Consider the following 16,055-nt stretch of genomic DNA (forward strand, 5'->3'; position numbering starts at 1 on the left):
ATGTATTAATTACTTCATAACATTTAATCCTTGCAGTGAAATCAGGAGTTATTTATAGATCTCTGGCATTCTGGAAACCTATCAACATTACAAAAAATAAAACAACCAGAAATGAATGCACTTTACAAAAGATCCAATTTATAATATCTCCATCTTCTTAAGGAGAAGAATGAAAGTATAGAGGTATTATCAAGTGATAGTAATATTTACATACGTATTTTCTAAGAATGGCAGTCCAGTTGCCCAGGGTAATCAAATTGCCCTGAATACGGAATTACCCATTCTTTCCTTGCAGTCCCTTTCTTCACTCCCTGTCATCAAACTTTTCCAACATTAAGTGGCTATGATAAAAGTCTACTGAAAATACCCAGCTGAAAAGACCCAGTTGAGACCACAACTAATAAAACCATTTTTTTGCCAATGGAAAAAGACATAAATTAGGGAAAAAATCCAAGGAAATAATGCTTCTTAAAGCAGTTGAAAATGTATCTGACATATGAAACAGCAGATTTTACTATCTTAACAGTAGTTATGAACAGAAGAAAGAAATACCCTATCAATGAAAAAAATAACCTATTCAGTCGTTGCATTCTTTTCCCAACAGCAGCTACAGAAGACGCTGTAGGGAGAGTTTGGCCTCTTTCTGTCATGTTTGCCCCTTGCACTCTTGCCAGCATCCACAACTGTTACATTAGGGACACAAAAATTTTTAAGCACAGATCTTAAAAACTTGATAGTCCATGTTCAGCAGCCATATGATTACATGGAGCAGAACAGTCTTCTATATTATGTATTTGTTATTATTGTGGAAAGAAAAGCTAGATTTTGAGTCATCCGTATTTGTCATACTGATGCCTGCAAAAAGTTGTATTTTCTCCCTTCTCTATTCCAGCCTTTGCATGTAATATCCCGATAAAAGGCTCATTTAAAACTGCCCGCTTACATTTCAAGAAATCGGCCAAGGTAGAACCCAATGAAGTAATAATATTTTCCAAATCTTACTTCAGTACTCGCATCTGCATTGTAGATATACCTAATTCTTTATATAATACCCCATACTTAATTAAGCTGATGTTAATCAATAGATATTAAAATGTGTTTTTTAATACACACATTTAATATCATGGTTCATGCCTATATTGACTTCAAATAAAATAATTGTTACCAAACCTTTCCTTCTTTCCATAAGTAGACATGAAGAAATTATTTTAAAATGGTCAGCAAAACTTTCAATATTTGCCAGTGTATGACTGCATATAGACTGAATGCATTTGCTGTGGAGGGGTGTTACATAAAGAGTACATAACGCACTAGCAGATAATACCACCTGTTTGTGCGAGAGCAAGGTGTTATCTTCCATCCTCATTCTCAATCCTTCTTTTTCTTTCCAAAACCTGCCAAGTATGTGCTGTTTGTAGGAAATCAGTGACATGACCTCAACAAATAATATTTCATAATTAATAGTCAGGTCCTACAAAGATTAGAAAGGAATGTATTCAGCCCCATGCAGGATTTGACCCTAAGACTCATTGGCAACCTCCAGTGTCTTATTCCGCTTTTGACACTCCAGGTTTATCTGTGGATGGATCTCCTTCTTCTAAGTCTGTGAATTCTTGCTCTATAACTGGCTTCAATATTTTCTCGATTTGTGTAAGTCTTTTTTTCAGTTTCTGTTGTGCAGCTTCATACTCGGCCAACAACCTGGCAAACTTGGTTTGTAATCTGTCCATCGCTTTTTCCATGTAGGTGACCTTCTCTTCCAGATCTTTAGGATCACTTCCTAAATTTGCAACTTCAATGTCCAGCAACCCATCTTTCATTAGGATTTGCTTACCTTTTTCTTCCAGCATAGCCTTTGCATCTGGATACTCTGTTAAAGCCTCCATGAGATCATCTTTAGACAGACAAAACAAGTCAGAGTATCCAATACTTCTAATATTGGCTGTTCTTCGATTGCCAGCTTTGCTACCTTTGATATTAAGAATGCTGATTTCCCCAAAATAGCTGCCATCACTTAGGACCACAAATTGGGTAATTCCATCATCAGCGACTACTGCCAGCTTGCCTTCTTTGATAATGTACATCTCTCGTCCAATATCTCCTTTTCTGCAAATATAATCTCCGGGACTGTATACTTGCGGCTGGAGTTTCAAAACCAGTTCGACCAACAGACCAGCTTCGCAGTCTGCGAAAATACGAACTTTTTTTAGTGTTTCCAGGTGAACATTGATTGCAATCTCTGCTCTTAGTTTATCTGGCAGATACTTCAAGACTTCCCTTTCATCCACAGCCTTTTTGTTTGTCCACAGGTAGTCAAACCACTTTATAACTCTTTTTTCCATGTCTTTACTCACATTCCGAAAATGCATATACTGCTTGATAGCATCAATCCTCGCTTGAAACTCTGCCCTGGCAGCATTCATGTTGGAGATCATAGAGCCCACGTTACCAACAATGGTAGCGAAAATCAATACTCCAACCAAGAAGTCAACCACCACGAAGAAATACTCAGAATCTCTTACAGGAGGAGGTGTTTCACCGATAGTAGTCAGGGTCAGTGTTGACCAGTAGAGACTGTAGACATACTTTCTAGTCAGACGGGCAAATTCAGGATCGGAGGTGTTGGGGTAGACCCACGTGTCAGCCCCAAATCCAATGGCTTTCGAGATTGAGTAGTACACACAGGCGTTCCAGTGAATAATAATCACAATGTACATGACAAGGTTAGAGATCCTGAAGATATTTGGGTAGTTTGTCCTTGTTTCTGTTCGCTGGAAGAACTCAAACATCCGAGCTACTCTGAGTAGTCTGTTTATTCTTAATTCTGGGTAATTCAGTCCTAACTTAAAGTATAAGAGATCAGTTGGTATGATTGACAGGAAATCTAATTTGAATTGAAAAGATGTCTTATATTTCTCTCGAAGCTTTTGTTCTTCTTTCACCAGAAGACCTTGCTCCAGGTAACCTAAAATCAAATTGTAAATAATAAAAAATGTTACGACTTCAACTGTGTTGTGTTTAATGTCAATCCAAACCTACTTTGAAAAATACTTTGGATGCAAGTTCCAGACGGTACATAACTTCTCTTTCTTTCTGATAAGCAACTTCTTATTTCCAAATATTCAACTTAGTGCTATATGGTTCAGCTTGAGCTAAACCATACAGCTTCGAAAATTAAACATTTCTAGCTCTGATTCTTTCCCTCCACTTTTCCACTACGGTGAACATCTGAAAAAAACCCAAACCCCCCCAAAAACTCCACAGGCTATAGGAAGGGTGGTTAATGAGGGAAAGAATTTGAACATGGGAATTTCCGTTCCATATTGAGTGTATCTACTCAATAGCTCTGGATGTAGGATAAGATTTTAACAGAAACAGTTGCAGCTGAAGTTATTTGGGTGTCTTGCTTGCTCAGTGGTCTTGAAAATCAAGCAAATACTTGAATCTCCTTAAATACAAAATCCAGATTTAGGTGCTAATTTTTCAGAACCCCTGATCCTCACTTGGCCACATCGCATGTTTATTTTGTCTTGTTGAGTCAGCTGCAGGCAGAACAGCTTGCCTAGCTTACCTCAGGCCCTATGTATTCTTTGAATAATACAGCAGAGTTTCTCCTATTTTTACAGGTCACAGGCTACAGTCTTTCAGAGATCTATCTCGATGTGTTTTTCACTATTGCACCTCATCAAGGGTACCCAGATAATAGGAGTAGTAGTATTCGGAATAATTTAAACCACGGGACACAAATATATGAAGAGGAATAATTAATCATTGAGTATACTTACCTGTTCTTGTCCGTACAAACATGTCAACAACATAGATGGCATCAGAAAGGTAATCAATAATAAACCATGCCACTAGGTAGTCATGCTGAAGCTCATCAAAACAGGCTCTGAATAGGAGAAGACAAAAGTAAATCACCATTAAATGAAAATTAAATATTTGCATGAAATCAGTGATTAACAAAATAATTTTTTATCTATTTAGGGATATCACAATTTGCCAGAAGTTTTATCTAGTCATTAAAGGAGTACATCACCTAGCAATAATCATGGTCCAGTTGTACATGACAGGCATTGTGATGCAAAACAACCAGTTGTAATACATGTTGCCTGCTGGATCAATAATGAAAATATCTTTCTTCTTCCTAAGTGATAGGCAGGAAAAAAAAGAGATTTAATGAGAGACTTAAAATACACATAACAATTTTTGAGGGATGAATAATTCCAGAAATTCTTATTGTAAAATAAATGGTCTTTATTATAAAGTTAAGCTTCCATGCTTGAATGCATGGAGAACATGAAGCTGCTTGTTAGGTGTGAGTTGGGATGCAAACTTTAGAGTCTGAATTTTGCCGAGAAACATCAGCTTGGCAGTCCCACTTTAGTTTATAGTGGCACATGTAATTTCAACCTTTTTAAATTAATTTGTTTCCTACCCAATTAACTGACTTGTCTGAGAACTGATTTTATCATCTTTCAAAAACTAAATGATTACGTGGCTACTAATGTTTAAATAAGTGAGACAAATCATGCGTTTCTCACTGGGAAAATTCTAGCTCTGAGAAGGATGAAACATTGGCATAGTTTACATAAAGAAACCAAAGAATGTGAAATCATACAATCCAAGTTCCTACTGTACTATTTTAAGTTTCTTTTCCTTGGCCAGAAAATTATGAATTTAGCTAGCAAAAGGTAAAGCAAGGACTTTTAGATCATAGAGGCGTTTACTTGCTTGCAGGTGCCCTTATGTGTGGAAGAGATTGCTTTCCACTGGCACATCTTTTGCTGCAGGGTGTTATCCAAAAAATATTGAATAATCAGAATCCAAAGGAGACTTTTCTTGATTAGTGTTTTCAGATCAATTCCATGCACGTGTATTTCTGTTGACCACACATGAAGTTAAATCAGAACAACTCTGCTCTAGGGAGAACAGCAGCAGTCTGCATGCTCATGCACTAGAGTATGAGCATCTTGTTTACCGGGTGCCCATGAATGGATTCAGTTTTACATCAAAAGCAATTTCATTAGACTAACATAGCAAAACCTACATGAAAAATACTTACTCTTCTTTATTTTCTTTCTTCTTGGACTTATCTTTATTTCTGTGTTTCTCCTTTTTTTCCTTGTTCTTTTGTGTTTCTCCATCCTTTTTTTTTTCTGACTTGCTAAGAAATAGATTTACATTTTCCGTTGTTACAGAATAAGTTAAAACATACTTGGAAAGAAATTAAATGTCTTAGAAATAGTAGTATTATTACTCTTTGTCTTACCTCTTCTTTTCTTTTTTCTTCTTCTTCTCCTCCCTAAGGAAAAGAAAAATATGATAGGCTCATGGGATGCACAGAGCCATTGCTTCCACATTTATTTATTAGAATCATAGAATGTTATACTTAAGTGTTTGGCCTTCAAAAACTGTTTTGCTTGTCGTATTCACATAGAACTACTTTTATTTTAAATTAAGATACATAATGCCAATAACTTTGGTATTGAGAATGATCATCATAATTGATGTGCATGAATTTGAAATGTACGTGCAGTCTCTTTTGGGATTACTTGAATGACATAACTTTGCAAAGAGATGACTATATATATCATTCTTTTTCATTGCTGCTTATACCGCTAATATTGCAGTACTCTCGTTTTATGAAATGGCAAAGATACTTACTCGTCTTTATTACTGTTGTTGTTAATATTGTAGTGTGCAAATGCACCGGGTGGATACCATTGCCTAGGGAACAGCAAAGCAACACAGTTATATGATACCTGCTGAAATACAAAAAAACGTTTAATATCTAAATTGTCACAGACTGTTTCTCACCATTTTAATCATGGGCTAAGTTATCTAAGGAAATTGAAAGAGCACAGATTTTAATCTCCTAAATATTTACAACAAGCATTATATATCACAATCTTAGAAAGTTAATTTACTTATAGAGGGTGAGGAAAATTAGGTGATGGCAACTATCTGTGCTTAGTTAATCCCATCCAAATTATCAAAGAAAAAAAAAAACAGACAGACACAAAATGTTAAATTTGACATACTTGTTGTCTCTTTTGTGCATTGGTCCAGGGTCTTCACTGGTGTCTTGCACTACCACGCTGGGAACTACTGTGTGGGAGTGATGGGTCTCAATCACTCCTACCTTCATGGTCAAGTTCGTCTTACCTTGGGTAATTAAGGAAGACTGATTTAAGAAGAATCAAGTCATTTCACAACTAGCAGAAGTAACAAGCAATTTTTTTTTTTCCTAAAGATGAATCCTTCATACCCTTGCTTCCCCCAAAACCAACAATAGTATTTCCAGTTTCCTCTCTCCCATGACATTCCCACCAGACAAGAAAGGGCACTGTGGGTGCTTTAGTGTGCTGAATGACCAGGCGACTGTTGCTAAAGAGAATGTTCAACACATCTTTCTCTTAGAGGAAGCATTAATTTAGGTCTTTCTCCTGAGCCTAGTTACATAATTTGAAAATATTTAGACAATTGTATTTGAAACATCTACTGCTGTTTCATTTGGTTTTGAACTAAAGGCTCATACATTATTGTATCAGGATGGATAAATAGATTTGTGCACAGGTGACATCCTGAAAACCAGACTGGGAAGCATCCATTGGTTGGATGTCCAAAGAAATTTCAGTATGTCTGACATCTGAGAGTTATACTCTGTTGAGAGTAAAGATTAGGTTCTGTAACTAGGAACTTAAAGACTGATGTAGTAGAGTCTCCTTACTCTATAAATACCTATATGGAAATACATAAATACCTAAATGGAAATGTTAGTGGCTGTTCATGTCTGTTTTGTTCATCTCAATATTAAAAAAATTGAAAATTTTGCAGTGTACATAACTTTTGCTCTCCCTTTTCGCCACTTTTCCTACAATTTTGTGAGTTATGTCTCATCATCAATGAGACTGCCAACTCTTTTGGGCATGAATTGTGTCTACAAACATGATCTGCTTTTGGCAGGGCCATTTAGATAGGATTATAAAACAGATGCTGTCCGCTGCAGTAACAACATCCTTGCACATGTGAAATCAGAGTACAGAGATGTCTGTAAGCCACAAACTGACAAATGAGTGGCTGTACCACTGATAAGTGAAGTCAAATGCTATAGAATGAATCAGTCTTAAAGTACTTCCGTTCTGTAGTCAAGCACACTGCAAAAGAGGAGCAGGATGATACAGCTGCCACATTACTGCCAGACTTACCTGACTTTCCTTATTAGTCAATGAAATTAAAATTATTTCTATACAGGAAATAGGAGAGGAAAGCCATGTTTCTAGCAGTCACCAGACACGAATGACACACGGTGCAAAAAATAATACAGCAATATACAACATTCTACAAAACAGAAAGATAAAGATTGAAAATTAAGATGTGTTTTTCCACAAATAGTCCTAAATGTAGCCCAACATTGCTGGTCAGTCTTAAAATGCTTAAGAGCAAGGATCAGGTCTAAGATGTCACATAAAAAGTTTCTAAGTTTCTAAGACGTAGTAAACTTTAGGTTAGATACACCAGGAGGCTAAAAGCTGTAACAGGGTTTCCACTGACTTACTCCAAGGATAAATTGTGTTTGAAAGTGTGGAGATTGAAAGTATGCCAGGTTGAATTAAGAAGCTTTATGTCTGCTTACAGGTGTTCTGAAAGCTCTGCTAATGCTGGCACACAAAATTCCATCCTGATTTAACCTATATCCTCCACAGAGCCACAATGGAGTCCACAGAGCTCACAAATAATGGTGCAAAATAAAGCTGTGTCCAGCCACTTCCAATCACTCGGCACCAGACAAATGCAAACGTATTCATCTCAAGGGAAATCATTCCTCCAACAGAGTAGGATCTAAACCAGTTAGTTCACATTAGGACTCCCAGTACCAGCATTTCTACATAGGCACTCATTTTTCATGTTTATCTTTGCTCTTTGAGTCTTCTTTAGTTTCAAGAGCAAAAAACTCATCTTTGACTTTGTGCTATCCAGACATACTGATTTGCAGATGTACTAGAGGTTAAAGATGATAAATGTGGCAAAGTAGGACATGTACAAAAATCCACATCCATCGAGAGTACATAGCCTGGAGGTTGGAGAAAAATCTGTATCCTCTACATTCCCCTGTTCTTCAGGTAAAGAGGATTTTTTGATCATTTTTGCAAATAAACAGATTCCTCTGTCTCTGTTAGTGTCTACTGTAAGTGGAAGCACTGTGGGGTGCTTTGTGTTCTGCTGAAGGAGCCGTGGCAACCGTCCATAGGACTTGCTGGGACAGAGGAGCTGCCATTTGGGGCAGGACTGGAGATTTCATCTTACTGAGGCACTGGAAGCATTAAGTGGGCATAGAAATTGGAAGTATTTACTACCCTGTGGGCTCAAAATTCTAAATCTGAACATCAGGCTTGGGTGACTACTGCACCAGGTTGTTCCCCTTGTCAATCAGTCAGGACACGTAGCCCAAGAATATCTTCAAATTCCATTAGTCTCAAAGCACATTGTGGGGAGTTTTGAATTTCTTGAGTCTAAGACACAGAAATGCTAATGCCGCATGTGCCCAGTGCAAGTTGAACAAACACAGTAATTGCTCCTGGTTTGGGGACCGTGGTTACCTCGTTACAGCATTTGTGTGACAAAACCCCAACACTGGGAACAGTAGAAAACGTCTCGTTAAACTCAGCAGCTCCAGAATTCACCTTAATGCATTTTTTATTTTTTATAGAGGTTTTTCAAACAATATTTCAGATGGTTTTGACTAAATTGTATCACTACCATGTTTCCTGTTCTGTAGTCACACATATTTTTCTTAAACTGGTACATTGTCACAAATTGTCAGACTGCCTTTATTTTAATAGTCCAACGCTTATTTTCACATTATCATATTTAGGTAGTAAGTTTGAAAGGTAATACAGATAAATGCTTGCTTTAGAGGTATTTTAGATTTTTACCATATTGTTTTACTGTATCATCACAAATTGTTTGCTTTTACTATCTTGCATTTTTAAATGTGACTACTACGATAAACAACTGAGTTTTCAAACATTATGACCTAAAAAGTAATTCTATTAATTACTATACATCAAAATCTTTAGGGCTGCAAGAAAATGAAGGCAGTGTTATCCTTTTACAGGATTGTAGTGAATGGAAGATCAGCTTCCATCTCTTCTGGTCTTCTATTTTGCCTATTTCTTACTTTCTTACTGGACCACCATATTCACTTCTCTAGTCATTATCTTCAGAGAGAAAATGCTTCGTGTAAGGATATCCTGGAACAGAATTTGGTGTCATATAAAGATGTACTTTTTTTCTTTACAAAAAGCAGGAAAAAAAATCCTCATTACAATTAAAATCTGCAGTGTGTTACAGCAAAATCTCTCTTTTCTAACATGCAAAGAGTCCTTAGCATTTCTCCAATAAGCAGTTTCATCAGTGTGCATGCTTACCTTGGCAATGTAATCCGCTGCTTCTAATAGCGATTTCAGTCCTTTAAATCAGCCACATTTCCTTACTACATAAGCACAGACACCATGAAAAGCTAAATATAATCAACATTTCATACATAAATCCCTCATTGATCAGTTTCTCAACCAGCCAGTCCCATGTGCAGTTCTCTGAATTATTCCCAGGGAAGGGCATGGATATTAGAGAAGGATTTCCTTGACTTAGTGATGGATTTTGAGATTTACAGAGAGATGAAAGTGACAGTGGCAGTCACTATTATCTCTCACCTGAGCAGAAGCTTACTAGCCCTATCATCACGCACAAGAAGAGACAAATATTGGAGCGTACTCTGTCTGGAAACTAAAAAAAAAAAAATATTGTAAATGGCTGTATATTCAGTATTATCTGCTGGCCCATTTTCTTATTATTGCAGATGCTTTTTTACTGTAGTAACAGGTCTTTACTAGAATAGATAAAACACCATAATTTTCCTGTTTATTTTAATGTGTTTATCATATTGTTGAATAATAGGAAATACCATTTTAAACTACTGAAAGTTCTTAACTAATCTAACATAACTTTTATATTCCTATTTTGATGCTTTAAAAAGCCCACAAATTGTGAATATATATTTAGTTGGAAATGCCATGATGATGAAGTTTTAAGACACTGAACTAGTCTTCAAGTTTGGTATGGATTATGACTTTGCAAAATGGTTTGTAAAGTAGCTGCAGTCCTCCTCTATTAGAAATGTGCATGGGTTCATCTGTAGAGGCCACACAATCAAGAAAGCTCCCAAGAGGATCCTAGCGTACTTTGAAAGAGAAGAGGCTGGGGTATTTGCATACCTCAGCTTTCTTGTTTCACTGCTGGATACCATAAGAATGAGGAAAATTAAGTTCTCAGGAGCTTGAGTGATTGATTGTTTAATCTAGCGTGTTTTACATGGCACATTTTGGAAAAAAAAAAAAAGGCACTGCTGAGCATGAAATCCAGTGAAGAAAATCTTTTAGGCAGCAAAAGGAGTGAATGTTCGAATTTGAAATGGTATCTTTGTCACAACTGAGACATAGCTAAAGTTACTGAATTACTTTTTAACTTTGCTTCACAACAAGCAGAATCCAGGAAAGCAGTCCAGCCCCTGGGGCCCCAGGATTAAGACACGTTTGTTTCTGTAACCAACAGCAGGAGAAAGCAATGCCTTTAGCATTCATATGAACCAACTTAAATCTTGCAGCCCAGGTGACTGAGTGGTCATTCATAAGTGGATTGACAGGTTGGAGATTTTATCACAAACCCAAAATGATGCTCAGTATCACAGGTCAGCCTCCTGACCAGAGAAACAAATCAGACACATCTGCTGCTACAACTTTTCAACCCTGAAGACAGTCAGTCCATTTTCTAGGAAAGAGAATACGCATTTGAAATTTAAAGAATTAAAAAAAGTTTTAAATAAAACAGTAATGGGCAACAAGGAAATGCATAACATTATGCCCAGTGGAAGCCAGGTATACAAACCTGCAGTAAGGTATCCAACATAACAAATGGATGAAGAAGTGAATAATCTTCTAAGTTCTGGCATATGTTTCACTGTTGTCTTTGAAGGGCTGAAATACACATCCTATCCTAAAATCATAGATATGAAAGGAATCTCAGAAGCTGACTGCATCCAGCTAGTATTGAACCAGGATCAGTTTTACCTCTGTCATTCTCATGGGCTTTTGCCTGGTTTGCAGTCTGAAAGATCGCAGTGTTCAATGCTCACCAGTGATTTTGTGAATACGTGGTGGCGCTGAGTGTCTGGGACATATGCCTTGTTGTGTGTCACACGAACGTCAAACTAATTGTCAACTCCTGCATTTGGTGCATACTTTTGTCCAAAAGTTTTAGATGACCGACCACGTCAGGCAAGTCTATGTTGTGTCTCTCAAGTCAATACAAACTACAAAGGAGATGATGCACCTTTTTACTCTGGTGGAGAACAGTCAGTTTGCTTTTAAAATAAGCAGTCCTGTAAAGCAACTCTAACATATTTTTTCTTATCTGTTTTACCATGGAGTTTTTCAAAGAAGTTCTCAAACAGAGGACGATGAGTCCTACTGGGCCAGAGCAGTTCCTTGTCTGACAGCGGCCAGGACCTCACTTACCTGCAACAAGGTTTGCAGGACAAGTTTTGGCTAAGCTCAACACAGTGGTCTCAATTCTGCCCTCCTTTAAAAGCCAGTTACATAGTTGTCATTGACTTCACAGACAATTACATTAGTTTAACGTCAATATTTTTTCACAGATATTTTTCCTGTCATTCCGTATTCCAGTGAAGTAACCTTGACTGATGGGAGAATGACCGCACTAATGGATTATTGTTTTAGCAGGCCAACTTTAATCTATTTTTGCATCTTGCTTTGTCATCATCTGTAATTCTCCTCAATCCTATTAAAGCAACCTCTAGTTTCAGACACTCATAACCAAAACACTAGATACATTATACATATGTATTTATTGATAAATAAGTAGGTTTTAATGGCACAACGTTGCCTTTTAGCCTACTGTGTTGTGGCTGTGTACGCAGATGGGTGTTTGGATTGGGACCACAGTTCTGGCAGGCTTATTTTCTGCAAATACTGTTCTGTCTTTTCTAATGCTGATGCTATTTCAGCAATGAATGACATGTCAGAAGTGCTGTAGCTGAGAAGGCTCCAGGGCTTCTGGCTTATTTAATACTCTTTTGTGTAGACCGGTGTTACGAGGATTTCAGTGTCATGAAGCACAATCAGCCCCAACGAGGCTTGGTGACTGGAAAACCATCAGCGCAAACAGTGTCTCCACCAGTAGGTGGTACTGTATTTTTACTTTAGAGTTAAATGGGTGCTCGATGGAGAGGGAAGAAGTAGAAGCAATTTGGGTTGTGTGTTGGTGTGTCAGATTCCCATATGCAGATGAGGCTGGAATTGGAAAGAACTAGGCAGGTTGCAAGCCTTCTAGTGGACATGAACACTAGCAGGCACACAGTACAACACCACACAGCACTCTAAAACACTATGTCAAAGCCTTTTGCCAGCAACTCCCAGGTCCAGACCCTAGGTTTTGCATGACTACTCTGAGGAGAGATTAGCACTTCTGAAATATCCTCAGGCATGATGAGCGCTGTGGCTGGCTGTGCCCAGCAGAGTTATTTATATGCCCTGAGCAGAACTTGCGATGAGGCTCTCCTTGTGCCACCGAGGTTGAGGTGGCTTGAGATGCCTCTTCTCCTCTCAACCTGGAACCTGCAAGGAACAGAGGGGCAAGCCCACCAGAAAACCCTCTGAAAAAAAAAATAGAACTTCATTCAATAATATCTGTGGGGTAAAGAATAGATGTGGTGACCCTGCAGGAGTGCCAGTAGCTCTGAACAGTCAGCTGGGATTTCTGCTTAGCAGAGTTTTATTTCAAGCTAAAATAACATGGGAAGTATAGGCTGGTTGCACAGAATAATGGTGCTAAAATATTTACTCAGACAAAGGTGATTCCATTGAGACTAATTCTATTTCAAAGAAAAACATCAATATATGATATTGTCACTGATAAGAGTGGTAGAAAATGCACTGTAGTTAAAACAGATTTGATATTTCTAGCCTTGCTTGTCTTTCATTCATTGCAAAGTAGTAGTTAAGGCGGCACTATCTGTGTATTTTTAAGGCAACAAGTATAGGAGTAATCTCTTCACAACAAGTACGGCAATCTAATCATGTTGAACTGCAATCTAGAGGCACCATTTTTTGTCTCGGTCGAAGTTAATTCCTTTACATGTTGCTCCTGCAAGTCTACAGTAAATCACCAGCATTTGGGGGAGGTGCAGTTCCCATGGTCAGAGCTCCACTCTCAAATCTAGCTTGGTAAATTTTGTGCAGCTGCGTGCCAGGACAGGTCATGAGCCTGTCTGCAGCTGCCGTATTGACCCTATTGTTTGGACCCTGTCGGGTAGCAGGAACTGTAGGCAGGGAACAGCAATGCAGAACAGAGCAGCTGAGCAATGATGGCAGGACTTCAAAATGCCATAGGCAGCTTTCCTAAAAAAAAAAACAAACAAATAATATAGATCTTGCTTCATGTCTGCACCTGGACTAGCTGCACAGTGAACAATTTTTCTCACTGTGGTGAAACCCGTTCTCATCATCTTCAGTATTTACAATAATATAATTAAATACTGCCTAATAACACATAGAAGGAACTCTATGTATATGTGTATGAGAAAAAAAATCCTGAACAAAATTAAAGAATTTATGCCAAAGCCAAGAAGTCGTACAAACTTCACTTAGTGAAGTCATTCATGGCCAACACAGAGGCAAGATGGGTTTCATTAAGGCACAAAAATGAGGTTTCCAATGACTATTTTATTTATAAATGTGGAAGTATAAAGTTGGCTAGATATTCAGGGCTTCCATTTATATTGAAAACCAACAACTAAAGTCAGTGCTTGCTTAACTGTCAGTTTCAGCAAATCTTTCATTCATTGCAGAAGTAATTTTAACATAACTTCTCTTGCATTTTTCATACATTTAATGCAAAAACTTAGTACAATAACCCAGAAAGGTATAGCAGGGTTTCATAACATCCTTATTTCTCTTTTGAAGAAATGTGAACTGCCACAAAATTGCTTTGACTGTTGGTACATGCATATTGTTACATCACACACAAAAGGGCTGACCTGTGCTTAGCCGTAGCCGGCATAGCTCGACTGAAAAAAAGTGGAGCTGCGCTGATTTGCCTTAGCCGATGATCCAGGCATCGCTCTAAATCAGTCACAGATGCCATTTTGAATGGTCGACTAGCATCTTCTTCCTCTTCATGTCAGATGATAAGATTGTATATCAAGACACTATTTGCTTTCCCATTTGACCTTTGCACGTCATCCAAAATAAAGAAAAATGTATCAATGTTGATGAATTACTTTTATGTAGTTTCTTTCTTCCTGGCATTGGCTCAGAGTTCTTTGAAATTAGTTGAGTATGCAAAGTACTATAGATCATCAATGAAGTATATACACATGAAGTATAGCCACTCCCTTCTGTAGTTATAGATTGCACATTCTTTACATCTGTCCATTGACTTGGATCCTTAGCTATAAGTTTTCTGCGACTTCATATTTTTTTCTCAGAAAAAAAGTTTCATAGTGTTTTCACAGTTTATTGCAGATTTAAAAGCATGAAGCATGAGCTATATAAAGATTTTCAACCAAGAAACAAGTAAGTGTTTCTCAGACTAAATATTTTATTCATTAATTGAAAACCCTTTGGTGCCCATGGCCTGCTATAGGAGTTGGCCTGTAGAGAGGCAGATGTGCAGAAGTGTTAACTGCATTGTTTCTTGGTATTGTTGTTCTGGTACCGCACCGCAGCGAAGCTTTGACCAGCAGGTCGGCGAGAGCTGTGCCAGGGGAGGCAGCGGCCTTCAGCAGCTCACCCTCTCCGCTGCTTCAGCAGGCTCTTGCAGATGTTAGCACCTCCCTTCTGCTCTGCAGATCTGCCAGCTGAGCCGCTTGCAAGATTGACACTTCATGTGCTTCAGTCAAATTGCAGGAAGCTGGAAAAATTGACACATTTTGACAGAAACAGAGGTGTGAACGCACAGAGTTGACAGATCTGAGGGGGCACAGAACAAAAATAGGAGTTGGGAGCAGACTGCAGACATGTATCTGTCCATATACGTGGTTTTATCCTATGGGCAGGCTTATGTTGTACAAGAAGATGGAAGTTTGCTCCCAAATTTTCAGATTGTGCTTTAAGATTTTAATTTAACTATTTTAAACACTATTTAAACTTATTGCTCTTTTGTGGCAATAATCTGTTTTAGAAACGTTAAAGCAGAGAAGTCAAACTCTTTATAAGGCAGCCTGCACTCGGTTCAGGCCACCTTCCGTAGAAGTTCTTATAATGTAGACATTGTAAGGATAAAGTGGATAGGTAATTAAATGCACAAAAACAAATGGGATGCTCCTTTTCTCCTAATATACAGAGCGCAGTTTATATTGAAAAATAAATACAGAAATAAAAAGTGAGACTAAGACATTGAAACTGGTCTCTCGGTTTAACCCCAGGACTGCAAAGTCAAGGATGCCTAAGGCAGGGAAAACCGAGTTATTTTGCTGACACTGTCACCATAGTTCACCAGTCTGCACCAGAGCTAATAAACTTTGCAAAACCAAAGATGATTAATTTAGGTGCTCTACTTGCAAAGCATGGCTACAGCTCTGCCGGCGTGTCCCTGTGGTGCTCTGCGGAGGGGTGTTATATTCATAGCTCAGTTTGGCTCCAGTCTGGGGAGCTCTTGTGCATGCTGAAGGTCCTCAGACTACCCCAGGGAGTTTGCTGGGTAACCTTAGGTTAGCATGTAATGGCTTATTAAGCCATACATTTTGTAAATGTATTTCACTTAACCATATTAAAAACAAGGCCCTAGACTTCTGCCTTGAAACTGTTGATTGGGTAATTAACATGATTGTTTCTCATGACACCCTGGAGCCTGTTCAACCCCAGGGAGTTACCTCAGGGTGAGCACCTCCAGACGCTGCCCTTGCTCTGCGAAGCTGGGGCAGCCTGGCCAGGGGAACGGCCCGCCTGCCTGCAGAGACAGCGGTCAAGGCT

At 38.3% G+C, this 16,055-nt stretch overlaps 1 protein-coding gene across 1 annotated transcript; it reads right to left on the reverse strand.

Annotated features, from left to right (window-relative positions):
- Positions 1 to 1,547: 1,547 nt before the first annotated feature.
- CNGA1 (cyclic nucleotide gated channel subunit alpha 1) lies at positions 1,548 to 6,151 on the reverse strand. Its single transcript, XM_087736774.1, is given in 7 exon segments — positions 1,548 to 2,965; positions 3,786 to 3,892; positions 4,040 to 4,147; positions 5,066 to 5,167; positions 5,273 to 5,298; positions 5,664 to 5,734; positions 6,040 to 6,151. Coding segments are annotated over 7 exon segments (1,944 nt in total).
- Between the last annotated feature and the right edge of the window lie 9,904 nt (positions 6,152 to 16,055).

Source organism: Nipponia nippon, unplaced genomic scaffold (assembly GCF_047370975.1).
Source record: "Nipponia nippon isolate SJK-2023a ecotype South Korea unplaced genomic scaffold, ASM4737097v1 scaffold_6, whole genome shotgun sequence".
NCBI lineage: Eukaryota > Metazoa > Chordata > Aves > Pelecaniformes > Threskiornithidae > Nipponia > Nipponia nippon.